The following is a 13760-nucleotide window of genomic DNA, read 5'->3' as shown; positions in this document are numbered from 1 at the left end:
GCACGAACGTGCCATGAAAATATTTCTTCTTTAATTTTCCTTAAACCCCCGGTGGTTTCGTGGCTGTAAGGGTAACCGCCCTCCCCGTTGAATCTGTATGCGTGCACACGCGTGCACACGTGTGCTTGTGTGTACCGTGGTCGGACGTGACAAGTTTCCAAGGCTTTGTGACGATAATCGATGCATTCAAGCCGCCCCAGACGAGTAACCCGAAGTAACCCCTCGGTTCAACCGCATGGAAAACACCGATTCCTTCTTGAGACATCGCTCTTCTTATTTTTAACCCTTTAAAAAGCTTGCCACGCGTGAAATTCCCTCCCCTCCGCCCTTTTAACTCGCTCTTCCCCCCTTATTTTAACCTCGATGACCAACAAATTTACCAAGCGAAAAGCGTATTCCATCATCCCTTCCATTTCACTTTCTTTCGGACATCCCGTAATAACGAATCATCGATGGACAGATTACCTGGCCGCCGACCATCCCTTGACGAAGCCTAACCAAATCCGTTTGGCTCCAGGCGCTCTTGCTCCAAGGCGCGACTTGCCGCAGATCCTTCTCGAAATCGAAGTCGGCCAGCTGGTTGTGAACGAAGTTTCTAATGTTCCAGGGCAGGTCATTGTGGCCGTCGATCAAAGGCACCTCGGAGAGGACCTGGCGCACGGTCTCCAATCTCTCCTTGGGCGATGTCAGGTGTGCAGTCTCGCCATCGGCTGGTCTTGGCCCAACCCTTCCGACCCAGCTCCCGATCGACAGTATGATCACGCTTGCTGTCCAGACACCGCTCTGCCCGCCACACTGCAACGCAATTACCACGGTTAATATAAAACCATCCATAAATGTAATTCGATTTCTCTCAAACGCTTCGCTCTCTCGAGTCACTTCGAGGTGGTACGATTTGGGATCTTTCCAGGGGGAAACTAACGCGATTCTCAACAATTTACCGGCGGATCACGCTTTTATTACCGCCATTGGGGACTGGCTCTGTCACTAATCGCCGTATAGCCGTAAATAATCGGTCGGGAGCAAGTTTTTACTCGAGGAAAATAAATATCTTTTTCCATTTCGATAGATCCATCCGTAGGGAAGGGATTGTATTGTTAAGAATTGTATCGCGCGGAATTAAAAAACAAACGAATCGTGCACGCGTATACGAGAAGTCATCGAAAAGTTTGAAACTCCCCTATAACCCTGTTTTAATCAATTTCGCTTCTCTCCAATTACCGCCAAATTCCCCCTCCACTCCATTACCTGAAATGTCAGCTCGATTAAAGCTCCATCGATCCAGAGATTCGGTTATCCGAGATACTTTCTACTCGTAGTTACGTAAATATCGAATCCTTTGTCGAAAAATGGTTGGAAAGAAAAAAAGGAAGGAACAATTGTGACCAACTCTGAAGCGAAGACAAATTTTCCACGCGGATATAATGGGAAATGTATCTAATACGAGCGGATGTCGTCCTCACTCTCGGCTAATATTCGCGATATCCAAAGAGGACGAGGGAGGAGAAGGCTTTGATGTTTTCGTCCAGAAATAATTTACTGTTTCCGTCCTGTGAGTTGCAAATATTCCCGGGATACGGCCAACTGTCATCGCTGCAGGCGGTGAATAGTTTATGATCCTCGTCAAAGGAACACGAATTCCTTTTCGCAGGGCTGTTTCCGTTCAAAGCGCGTTAGAAAAAGGCTCCCCTTCCTCGCCAATTATCATTTCCTTCCGCCCGGCTACTCCCTTCCCTGGATTTCGTTCCACATCTCTGGAGAGGAGAAAAAGTTTTCTTAAAAATCTACAAAAATTATTACACGATATATCATCGGTAGATCGGACGAGTAAGATCGATCTTGGTATATTTCGTTGCTCGTCAACCGATGGATTCGAGGAAGGATGATCGATCGAGGTGGTTTGATCAAAAATGGACATCGCCTGTCCGAATTCGTTTACGCGGAAGACAAAGTTTAATTTTAACGCGGCTCGACAGGTAAATCCAACGGTGTCGACGAAGGAGAGACTAATTCTCTTTCGTTCTCTTCGTTGTTTCGAATTACGTGGGAGGTGAAATTTTTAAAAATTCTTTTCAAACAAGAAACGAAGGAACAGTTTTCTTTTTCCCAAGTCTCTTAGATAGAAAGGATTAGGAGAAACAGGAACCTGCGCTGCTTGCTCGCCGAGCTGCGGCGCTGCGTCTGACGCAACCTACGCTCCTCTCCTTTCTGCTTTTCCACCGAGATCGTCCGAATCCCCGCGCTCTTACGGGAATATCCAAGGATAAAAATTTTATTTCGCCCTGTCTTCGAATCGCGACGATATATCCGCGTAACATAAATCGTTATCCAAATCTGAACCGTTCAAACCGATTCTTTTCTTGCTTCAACGCGATTGAAAATATTCCGTGCAACGTTTATCGATCGTTCCACTGCGAAAGAAAGGAGAAAGAACCGGGCGTAAAACGTAAATAAAATTTAATCAAAGTGCCCAGGTGGGGGAGGTTCCAAAACGAATTCCATCCCGATTAACACCCCCTGCGCGAAAATTCCAATATCCAGCAGGAAGGAAACGAAATCTTCGATCACCGTGATCCACCTCTTTTCTTTTTTATTAAAAGATCGTAAAAAGAGTTGTCCCCTCTGTTCGTTAACTCGACCGAGGCGAAAGCAAAGGGAAACGGATGGACGGAGTTGGATTGGCCGGCATCCAAATATCCCGGTATTGGAAGAACGTGGTCGAAGAAAGTGGAGATCTCGATCGATCGATCGGTGTTCCAACTCGGACGAGGCCACAATGGGCGTTAGTTACAATGGTCCGAAATGAAAGGATGAAAGGAATAAGCGTCTCTTCTCTTTATTTATATTTTCTTTCCTACTTTTTCCTTCCCCCTCGACGTATCGTTGCGCCACGGGTTACGTACGAGATGAAATTTAATGCCTTTCTCGAATTTATCACTTGGGCTGCTCGAGACAGCTACTTCGAGCCGGAGAAATATATTTTCCAAGCCTGGAGGTATTTTTGTTTCTTTCCTTTCTGTGCCTATGGTTTGCACCGTTTGAAATTTTGACGAGTCGCCTGTTCCTCCGTTCCCGCCATCCGAACCAATTCGCTTTCGTAAATTGGATATTTTTTTCTCCAAAAGGCATTGCGTTTATCTCGCTCAATCGACGTTTCAAACGGAGAGATCGAATTATCGGTTCGAAATAACGACGATCCGCCACCACGAAAACAACGCTCCTCGCTTTATTAACGGCATCAGGTTCTCTCCTGTTGGAAAACGAGGCGCAGATGCGTTTATTCGTCCGAAGGGAAGTCGGCACGGGTCACCGACCACGTTTACAGAGCCTCGATTCCTTTTATATAATTGACGAGGCAATTTCGCTCGGATCGAGGCGGAGCCTTCGAATTCGAGCATCGTAAAAACGAGAAAACGAACGAAACGTCGACCGAGACGACGCGTGTAATTTTATAGCCTTGGAAACCTTCCCTTTCGACCGTTTTTTTCTAGCTTTTGTCACGTTCTCGAATAGACGGTTATAAATGTTTATCTTTTCCATATATATATATACATATACATAGCGTAAATTTTAATTCGTTTGCCTGTGGTTCGAATATAAAAATCGATTGCGTCCATGGAGGATCGCTGCTTTCTTGTTTCAATTATTTATCCTTGCTGCCTAAACATCGATTCGATCTTTCTCCCTCCTGTCACTCGACGTGAAAAATTAATTCGACCAACAAGTGTCGCGCATTAGAGAACATCGATCTCGGTCAAACGGATAATTCAAAAAATCGATGTTACTCCAACTGTCCGCCCGGCTCGAACATTCATCCTGGCTCCCTGCGATATTTCCGAATTCACGTGCCGTCTAGCAGGAGGAGGCGGCCGATAAAGTGGATGCAAGTAAGTGGAAATCTAAGAGTAAATGCCGTAAGGGAAGCGAATTGGAAATTTCTCCGATCGCAATTCGCGTTACGTGACCTCTCCTCTGCGCGCTATTTCATGGAAATTTCTCCAGGGACGGGCCTGGAGATGCGCATCCGCCCCCATCGTCCGAGCCGTCCTTCCACCACGCGTGCTGCGCCCCTAAAACATCACCATCCATCTTGGCAATTTTTCTCCCGAGATGGACGTGGCGCCCCCTCCAAAACGGCGACAACGTGTTTCGCGTGGGAGATTTCGGGGAAAGGATCTTTCTTTTTTGATCCCTCCACGTGTCTTTCACCTGGGGGCGAGAGTCAAATCGATCTTGGAAATTGAAAAATATTTTTATGGGACGAAGAGGATAATGTCGATGGAAAGGAGATCTCGATCTTTTCGCTCGTTTGAATTCGACTCAAATTATGAATTCTACTCTACACTCGCGATGGGACGTGGCCTCAGATCTCGTTTCTATCTTTTTTTAAACGAACCCTCGACACAAGCGACGTCGCAAGAGAAGAAAAATTAAAAATTGGGAGTAATTTTCGAAAATCAATGGATATTGTTTCGGTAAATAATTATTGTCATCGTTATCGCCCTTTTATTAATAGCGGTCGCGTGCTCGGAAATTTTGACGTGAAAACTCGAATTGGATTTCCATGAAAGGAACGCTCGTCGCGTGGAAATAACGCGTAAAAACAGCAAACTCTGCCGCGCGACACACAGAACGCGATTATACGTACGATCGTTTCCATTCATAAATTTCAAACTTTCGTACGCCTATCGCATTCTGTGCAAATTGCTTTCATCCCCCTTCGTTCGCGCAAAAATACCAAATCAAAGAGAATAAATATATCCTTCCCCCTACGATTTCACCAATCTCTGTTTCCTCGATCTCTGACCCAAAGAAATAATCACCCCTTCATTCCCGGCGAGTTGAGAAAAAACCGAAGGGAGCAAACAGAGCGAGTCAATCCGGAGAAAAAAGAAAGAGGAGAAAAGTATCGATGAGCTCTGGTTTCGCTGCCAACGAATAGAAGGAATCCCCCCTTTTTCTATCGTTTTTCGATCCCTCGTTTCGACTTTTCGAAACGCGTCTGATTTCAAATATCTCCATTCTTTCCACCGATCTACCAGAATCTAATTTAAACTGTACATCATACACTTTACTCGATCTTGGAACAATCATCCCCTCGATTTCTCTCCCTCTCTCGCGTAAAAATGTTGGCTCGCAACGGAGGGGAGAGGAGAGAATAGAGCTAGCCAAAAAAGGAACGCGACACGCGCGAAACAAGAGGAAAAGAAAAAAGGAGAAAGGAGGAAGAAGTAACGCGTTCGTTTAATTTTCGACCGTGGTACGTACGCGGCGCGGTGAAAATAAAAAGCATTGGCAAGCACGAACGCCACCTCCTCCTCCACCCCTCGAGACCTTTTTATTTCAGACCCGTTTTTCCCTTCTCTCCCTCGCGAAACAATTCCGCGGCGCCCTCGTTCATCGTCCAATCACGCCATTTCTTCCTTCCTCCTCCTCTTCTCCTCTCTTTTCCGCGACGAAAGATTCCAAGTGGGGGCGGAAAAATGATAAAATCGTTGGAAAGTTTGGAGGAACTTTGTTATTCCACTGGTCGGGGAAAGATTCATACGTAGTAAGTAAGTAGCCCGGGGGTGGAGGGGGCAAGATGCCTCGACACCGGCCAACTTTTCGCGTCCAACTTGGAGATTGGAAATATTTCGCGGATGCCCACCTTCTTTCTTCCCCTTTATCTCGCATCGCGATCCCCCCAAAAATCTGATCGAAGCGTTTTAGATTTTCACGCAGTTTCCTTTTATTATCGGTTACGGTAGATGCGAGGGGGATGATGCAAAAGGGAGGAAAGAAAGGGAGAGAGGAGAACGTTATTACTCGAGGGGAAATATTTGTCGAGTTACTTTGCAAACAAGAATTGCTCGTGACCGTTTTTCGTGTCTCTTCGAACTCCTTTGATGCGCTGTCGAGAATAAAAGCACGTGTTCCACCTCTCGATACCGGTAGGGATCCCTGTTGCATTCGTTCCCCCGACTTTTGTGTTTTCCTTTCCTCCAACTTTCGTCCCCGTTACGTTAAACTCGAAAGTTTTCTTCAAGATTGAACGATCGAGCAGTCGAGATAATTTTGGAAGGAGGATTAGAGAGATATAGGACGAGCTCGAGGAGCGGCCCCGGGCTAGGAGAAGTTGATTTCCAATAAATTCGTAGAGCACACCGTGTATATGTTCCAAGAAAGACGGAAAAATCGATAAGATCTCTTTGTCATTCGTTCGCCCTTATCGTATTTTTACGGATATGAAATTAAAAACAAGGAAACTTGACGGTCCCCTTCCTCTTTTCCCTCCGCCAGAGAAATCTTCCACGTCGAAGATCGTTTGGAGGATCTCGAAGAGCGAATGAAAGGGAGGGTTAAAAGAGCGCGACGGGTCCCGAAACGGGCGGCAAACACTTTGAACGTGGGTTGGTGCGATCCATTCAAAGATGCATGCACGTTCTGATTAATATTGAAACCTTAATTAACGCTCCTCCGCAGGCCAGAGGATCAATCTGCAGAATTTAAATTGAACGTTTCATTGCGCTTTCAATAATGCATTTCAATTCTGAAACCGCTTCTTGTACTCCCCTAACGCTAATAATAGATGAGAATGATAATTCTCCCTGCCCACGAATTTTCATTTTTCGTTCCAAATTGAAATTTTCAATTGTACACTCTCCCCTTAAAAAAAAATCATTTCGACACCAAACGCAAAAAGTGGTTCCTCGAATCGAAACGTCATCCATTTTCACGGAAGAATCAGCCTCGCGGAAAACGGTTACAGCCGGTCTTAAATTTTACTTAACGTTATCTGGCATCGTAGATGCATAGGTAGATAGGTAGGTAGATGCGAACCGGGCTACCGGTCGCCAAGTTATGAACAGCGTTTGCTCGCGAGGACATAACTCTGGGCGGAAAGTTGGCGGAGAACAGCGTTGGAATCCCTTCCGTGTTGGAATAACAAACCACCTATGTTACTGTCCGCCCATCCCCTCCACCCTTTCCTTTGCACAGTCTACCTGCGAAAGCGGACGGCTTCAATTCGATTTTCAACTTGGACGACCGGCGCATCACCGTAGAAACACTTTGCTTCCTCGTACGTAATATCTTTCGCTCCACGTATATATATATATATATATCGAGTACGTTGCCTCCTCTTTTGTTAAAAAAAAAAAAAAAAGTATATTTATCGATCTTTGAAGATAGAGTTTATCCCTTTAAAGGTCAAAGCCTCTTGTTTACATACGGTACACGGCGAGTGGACTCGAGCACCGTTTTTGGCCGATAGCTTTGCCGTTACACGCGCTCGATGCGCGAAAGCTGATTATTCATCGCGGTTCGAGGCATCGCTCTCTTGGCCGGAGATCGTAATGGAAAAGTTTGTTTGGGTATAGGACGCGTGCGAGGACGAAACTTTTATTTACGGGTCGGGTAATAAAGACGATAATAGAATATTCTATAAATGGAGAGAGTCCGCCTCTAGTTTCCGTAACGTATTCCATTAGCGAAAGTTAGACCGACTCTCGAGTGGAATAACCGTCCGGAAAAACGATACGTGATGGAACGGAAGAATCGTTTCTCTCTCTTTTTTTTTTCCAAAACATCCAGATGATTCGAGATTTCTTCGAGATCGAGAAGAGGAATTTCTACGAATCTCTTCTATATTTTTTTCAAAGTGCTCGACGAGCATTTTTCCATCTTTCTCGTTTGACAGTACTCTCTTTCTTTCCTTCTCTTATCTTTTCTTTCTGCTACATCCTTAACATGCCCTACTTTCTTTATCTTCGTTTCTTCTCCGACTCTTATATTTATCTTTTACCACAATTTTTTTCACCGCACCGCATATTATTCCACTGTTTGCTTCCTCGTCCACCACTTCTACCACCACCATCACCACCACTCCACCCTGTTTTCCACGCTCCATTTTCTTGTTTTTCGCTTCTTTTCACTCTATCCGACCCACGTCATCGTTCCTTCCTTCCTTCTTTTTCCTCTCTCTCTCTCTCTCTCTCTTCACCCCGATTCTTTTTCGTTTTCCATTCGCCTATTCCACGTCGCTTCAACGTCGAACTTACCCTCTTTCGCTGCACTTGGTCTAGGCGAAGTTTTTCGTTCGCTGGGAATATTTTCGAATTTTTTCTCTCACCTTTGCACCCGTCTTGCCTGTTATTTCTTCCTTCGTTTTTATCCGCGGATCTATTTACGGATACCATTATTGGCACACACGTACGAAATATCGAAATATCACGGCGGCCCTCTTTCTATTTATCGCGTTGAAAAACAACACAACCGGTGTTATCGAAATTGTCGTTTCGCGTGCGGTGCCTAGCTCCGGCCGAAATGAACGTTTAACGGCAAACACATCGATTGGATTCTTTGATGTTGCGGCCTGGGATCGGTTCAAAGCGCGCCAAACGACTACATTGGCGGATTTAATTGAATTTCAAACCGGTTCCAGGTTTTAGCTCCCCGCCCTCTTACGAATAAATTCCTGGGCAAGAAGCGGCTCGCAGGGAAAGGAAATTCGAATTCTCGAAAAGGGGACCGAGCTTAAACCGAGAATCGTTTCCTCCTTCTATTTTTCTTCTTCTTCAAATTTGCCTCATCCTCTGTATCAGCTGGAAAGCCATCCGAGTAATTAATTTGCCAAACGTTGCGAAATATTACTTTGATATTATTTCGAGGCACAGAGTTCCGATGCAAACGGAACAAGAAGCGAACTTGAGCACGGTGGGACGCTTGGCCCGAAACGTTTGTTGTTTCAATTAACGATACGATCGAAATAATGGTAATTAACGGAAATACCACGTGGAATATATTCTCGCGGAAAATGGAGAGAAGAAAGTTGGGACGTTAACTAACGTGGCAAAGGCGAAGAGAGTCTATATTTCGATTCTTTCCAATTTCAATCATCTATGTATGTAGAAGTCGAAAAAGTAAGTTGGAGCGTACGTAATAAGTCACTCTATTTAACCTAATTACTCGCAAGAAGAATCCAACATTGTATGCGCGATGTCTTTAACCAACTTGCGTATACGTCGCATAATCGTTTCCCCATCTGGATGGGAAAGGTCGAGGAACGTATCGAAATCGTATTAGGTTGGGGGAAACATTGGCCGCCCTTTATCCGCCCATCGCGCATTCCTCCTCCGCGGCAATATTTCACCAAGCATCCTACGTGCTTTTTCCGCGGTCTCCCCTCCCCTCTATTCGAATTCCGGCCACGGTGGCCACGGTTTCCCTTGGAAACAGCTTACCCTCGCGAGACACATGGGACGGATCGACTATTAATGGAGACCGTTTGTAACAATATTTTCCGACTATATCTCCAATGCTCGATTATATTCCGATTACAGGTAAAATTTCGTTTTCCATTTTAAGCGAAAGAGAGATTCGATCCTGATCGAAATTGGAGAAAGTTAGGAGGAGTTGAGAAGATCGTCGGCGAGAGACTAATTCGAAAAGCGAAAATTTTCGAAAAGCTTCGTCGTTGGGAATCCGTCGCTGGATAGTTGCTTCTCCGCGACGGCATTAACGGATAACGAGCGTTTCGCAATAACGAGGCGGAAAATACGGCAATTTAGCAAAACTTGGACGGGGAGGAGCGGCGCTAATGCCGGTGGGTATTCGAGCTGCATCAGGCCGAATACGCACCGCGATAACGCCCATTTTTAATGGCTCGACTTGAGATTCCTAAACAGAGGATCGTTATTATTATTCCAGAGGAACTTTTTCCATTTTTTCCGGATAAACAAGTCGTTGGAATTAAAATAGGCCAATATACCAAGAATCAGAGGGGAGGGTAGAAGGGGGTGGCTTTTTGTCTTTCTCTTCTCCCGAAAGCTTGTCACGGATGCATAAACCTCCCGCGTTTGAGAGGAAGATTAGCAGAGAGTGCTATCGCTCCTTATTTTCCTTTCTCCTTTCTTCCCCGAGCGATTCCTCGTACAAGTTTGAAAAAGATGGAGCGGAGAGGATCCATCGAACGGGCGATAAAGATCCAGAACGCGCTACATTTCCTCCTCCCCCCTCTCAAATCTGTCGGAATGGAATTATCCTGAAGGGAGGCGGATAAGTAAAAAAACTTTCTTCTCCGAGTTGGAAGGATCGTTAAAATTTCCAACTACTCCGATAACAAGTCCTGGTAATAAAAATTATTGTTGTGAGAAAAAAAGGGGGAGAGAGAGAGAGAGAAGGGAAGGAAGGAAAAGCGAGAGATTGGAAATTAACCAAGTTCCTTAACGAATCGGATCGATCGATGCCCGTGGAGAGAAAAATAGAGGAAACGCTCGTCAATGGCCATTATCCTTCGCGTCGCAAGTTCCGGCGGCATGGATCCGCCACTCGTTAACATGGAGCGTTATTTCGAGTGTTTCTCGTTATCGTGGATGACGAGGAGGAGGAGAGCGCGTTCTCGAAAAGAGCCGAGTGGCGGTCGATCTATCGATTTCGCGCGGCGGGATTTGATTATCGAACCGGCTTGGCGACGAAAGGAAACGGCGTTCGGCTTGATAGAAGTAGAAGGGAAGTGAAATTGCGGGGGCGAATGAACGGGCGAGAAGTGGAAAAAAAGAGGGAGGGAAAAGTTAAGAAGGCGAGGCGTTAAATGGAGAAGAGGAGGAAGTGTTGATTCGAAAGTTTTCTACGAAAATTTCCCCTCCTTTTAAATAAGAAGATTTAACTCGCTCGATTTCTTTTTCCTTTCCTTTTTTTCAAGAAATTTAATATAAACGAGATGAACGGGAGAACGAACGACGTGTCGTATAAACGGTCAATTCGAACAGGAAAAGGGAAGGAAAAAAGGATCGATAAACGGGAGAAAGGGAAACGAAGTCGGAGGAAGAAGGAAATAATAGCCGGGGAGATAATAAGCGGGAGGGAGGGGAGAGTCGGAGAGCTGGCAGCATCGCAGAAACGAGGCGATTAACCGTGCTAGACTTCACAGGATCGGGTGTCCATGTTAATGGAGGACGATTTTCTAATAACGAGTGCCACGTTCTCCCGCTTTTACGAGTTCGCAACGGTGCCTTTCCTCGGCCAGACGCTTTATAATCGCTCTTTCCCCATTGTTTTTAACTCCCCTCGAGGATATTCCCCGCGAATCTCGGAAAATATCCCTCCCCGTTTAATTTACGACGAGTCGGAGGAACGCGAGAAGCGTGTTCGAGTCGGGATTAGAAAATTGGAAAGTGGTCGGTCGGAAGGAAATAAAAGGTAAAACGTTTCGTAAAAGTTGGGAACGCGTGACTGGGAAGGCGAAATCCGTAAGGTGGAGAAGTTTTAAGAAAGTTACGAGGCCCCGTTCGAAAAGTCGATCCTTAAAAGCCACTCTCTCGACAGAGCGTAAAAAACTTGGATAATTCCACCAGCCTTCCACGTGTTTCGATATTTAAACGACGCTCAAGAACCCTTCCTATTGTTTTATCTTCTTCTTTTTAACGCCGGATTAAAAAGCGATACGTTCCAACATCGGTGGGATAAAAAATAAAAATATTTTTTACCAGCGATTGAAAACACTCCGATTCATTTTTCGAGCGTTCAATATTTTTTTTAATATTATTCAAACAATAGTACGATAAATATCAATTGCAATTTCACGGTGGATAATTGAACGCAAATGGAAAAAATAAAAGATCGCATACACGTTTCTCCCCACTGTTCCACTCTTCGCTTTGCCCTTTAATTTATTTAATTTTCACGTCTCGTTGAACGAATAGAACGAATATCCAATATTGCGCACACGCGCGTTCTTTTTTTCTTTTTTTCCACGTACTAATTCCAGAGGGAACAAAAGCGTTCATCTTCCCTTCTTCCTTGGATTTCCCTGCAGACCTCGTTACACACGAAAGATCGTTAAACTCGAGGACGATTCCCGAGAATTGACCGACTCTTCGCAACGCATAAGAGGGAAATAATACTCTAAAAAGCAATAACTACGCATAATTAAACGCGTATTATTCGTCGTCGAATTCTCGTTCCAGGATTACGAATGAGGGAACACCTGGGGGAGGAAAAATCCAATTTCCTCGATATATCGATCGATCCTCGATCCACAGGGGAGGGAGAGGTTGGACACCGATGGACGAGGCCATCGTCGCGTCTCGCCGGATTAAATTATAACGTCGGCCCTGATTTACATCGATAGCGGTGCAAACTCCCGCCCGGTTCGTTAGAAAGTTTCACGAAAGTGTCGCAGTTGGCGTGTTCCCGGTATGCCACCGTCCAACGATTCTCATGCAAACACGGCCGAGCGCGCTTACTACTTTGGTCACGGATACTCGGGGGCTAGAAACACGGGCCTTTCTATTTGTTCTCCCCTCCCTCCATTTGCAATTCTTCCTTCCAGTCATGCACGTTTAATCGTCGAACCTAAGGATAACTTTCTTCTTCTTCTTCGTCTTCTTCTTATTCATCGGATTAGATTAGATAAAGTAAAAGAGGAAATCTGCAATCTATAGTTTGATATATAAATAGTGGAAGGGGATCGAGGTGGTAATTAAATTAGGTTGGAGGAGGGGAGCAAGATTCTTATTTACGATCGTTAAAACTACTTAGTTACTTGGTTACTGAATCAATTTAAAAGTTGGTAATAAGTTTCGGCAAGTTGCGCGCTTTTATTATCCCTCGGCCCGATAATCTTCCCTTCGATCCGACGTCAACGCGCTTCTCTGAAATTTAAATAAATTTCAGAAAAATGTTCAAAAGCGAACGAAATTCTCAATACCCTGATCGAGCTATTCGATTCTCCCGTTCGAAACGATTTCTAAAATAAGAGAATAAATTTCCTTCCAACGTCTCTCCTTAGAAGGGTCTATCCTTTTTAACACCTTCGTCCCTTTCGTCTATAATGGAATAACAGTCTGCTCTGAACCCGTTTCGCCGCGTACTCGGTCGAACGAGAGAGAAACACGGGGGGAGAGAAAACGGAAAGAACACGGTGGAAAGTATTGATTAGCGGAGGGCGAAAGATCACGATCGGCCGATACGTGGTTTAACGAACGAGGGGGCAGCCCCGGTGGTCATCTTTAATTCAAACGACGATCAAACACCGGCCCGGCCGCTCCTTCCTTCCAGCTCTTTGATCCTTTCCACGTTGATTTTCCGCCGGAGGAAACGACGCGGGCGTCGAATCGATAGCCACGTTGATAAAAATCTATGAATTTTTTCCCCTCCCGGACGACCAGCCGGTTGCTTTCCGCGACATCGAATGGAAAAAGGAGGAAGGGGAAAAAAGGAACGTATCACGGACGAAATGTAGGTCGGCATCGAGTTTCGCCGCGAAATAAAGTGCCCTTTGAAGCGTTCACACTTTTATCGCGAATTCGATATCTTTCGCAACGGTACGCGGCCACCGTTAAACGCCACGGTTTAACGTTTCATCGCCAATTTTCTCCTCGCGAAACTTTCGTCGTTTCTTCTTATTTCTCCAAGATTAAAATCATCGGTCTGCTCCAAAGGATAATTTTAGAATTATAAAATCTCTCTCCCCTTCCAAATCTCCCCTGGATATCACGCGACTTTATGGCTTCGATGTTTTATCAGATTTGAATAAATTTCCAAATACCTGTGTCGCGTCGGACAGCCCCTCTCTCTCTCTCTCGATTTATCAAAACTTCTATTTTCCATCCGCTCCGCGTATAAATGGAGGGCATCGATTATGAATCGCGCGATAGTACAAATTTCGCTCGAGCTAATTTAAAGAGAATTAAATCGAATTCGTAATTCGATCGATGCCCCGTTTCAAAAGCGGACAAAAGTGAAGTTTGCGGAAGAGAAATATTTTTGGACCGCGC

General features: G+C 45.2%; 1 protein-coding gene across 3 annotated transcripts in view; it reads right to left on the bottom strand.

Moving 5' to 3' along the window:
• LOC107998593 (dipeptidase 1) overlaps nt 1-13760 on the bottom strand; it is a 56940-nt gene that overhangs the window by 8070 nt on the left and 35110 nt on the right. For 2 of the 3 annotated variants that reach the window (XM_062081132.1, XM_017057941.3), the window contains one exon: nt 466-795. In XM_062081132.1, coding sequence (XP_061937116.1) covers nt 466-795 — 330 coding nt within the window. Of the gene's footprint in view, nt 1-465; nt 796-1540; nt 1750-13760 lie in introns of those variants that run through there. The other variant, XM_028667063.2, reaches the window with a different exon arrangement.

The sequence above is a fragment of the Apis cerana genome, linkage group LG11, assembly GCF_029169275.1.
Source record: "Apis cerana isolate GH-2021 linkage group LG11, AcerK_1.0, whole genome shotgun sequence".
In the NCBI taxonomy this organism is placed as follows: Eukaryota; Metazoa; Arthropoda; class Insecta; order Hymenoptera; family Apidae; genus Apis; species Apis cerana.
Note: the sequence above shows the minus strand (reverse complement) of the source record. Positions and strands in the feature narration are given on the sequence as shown.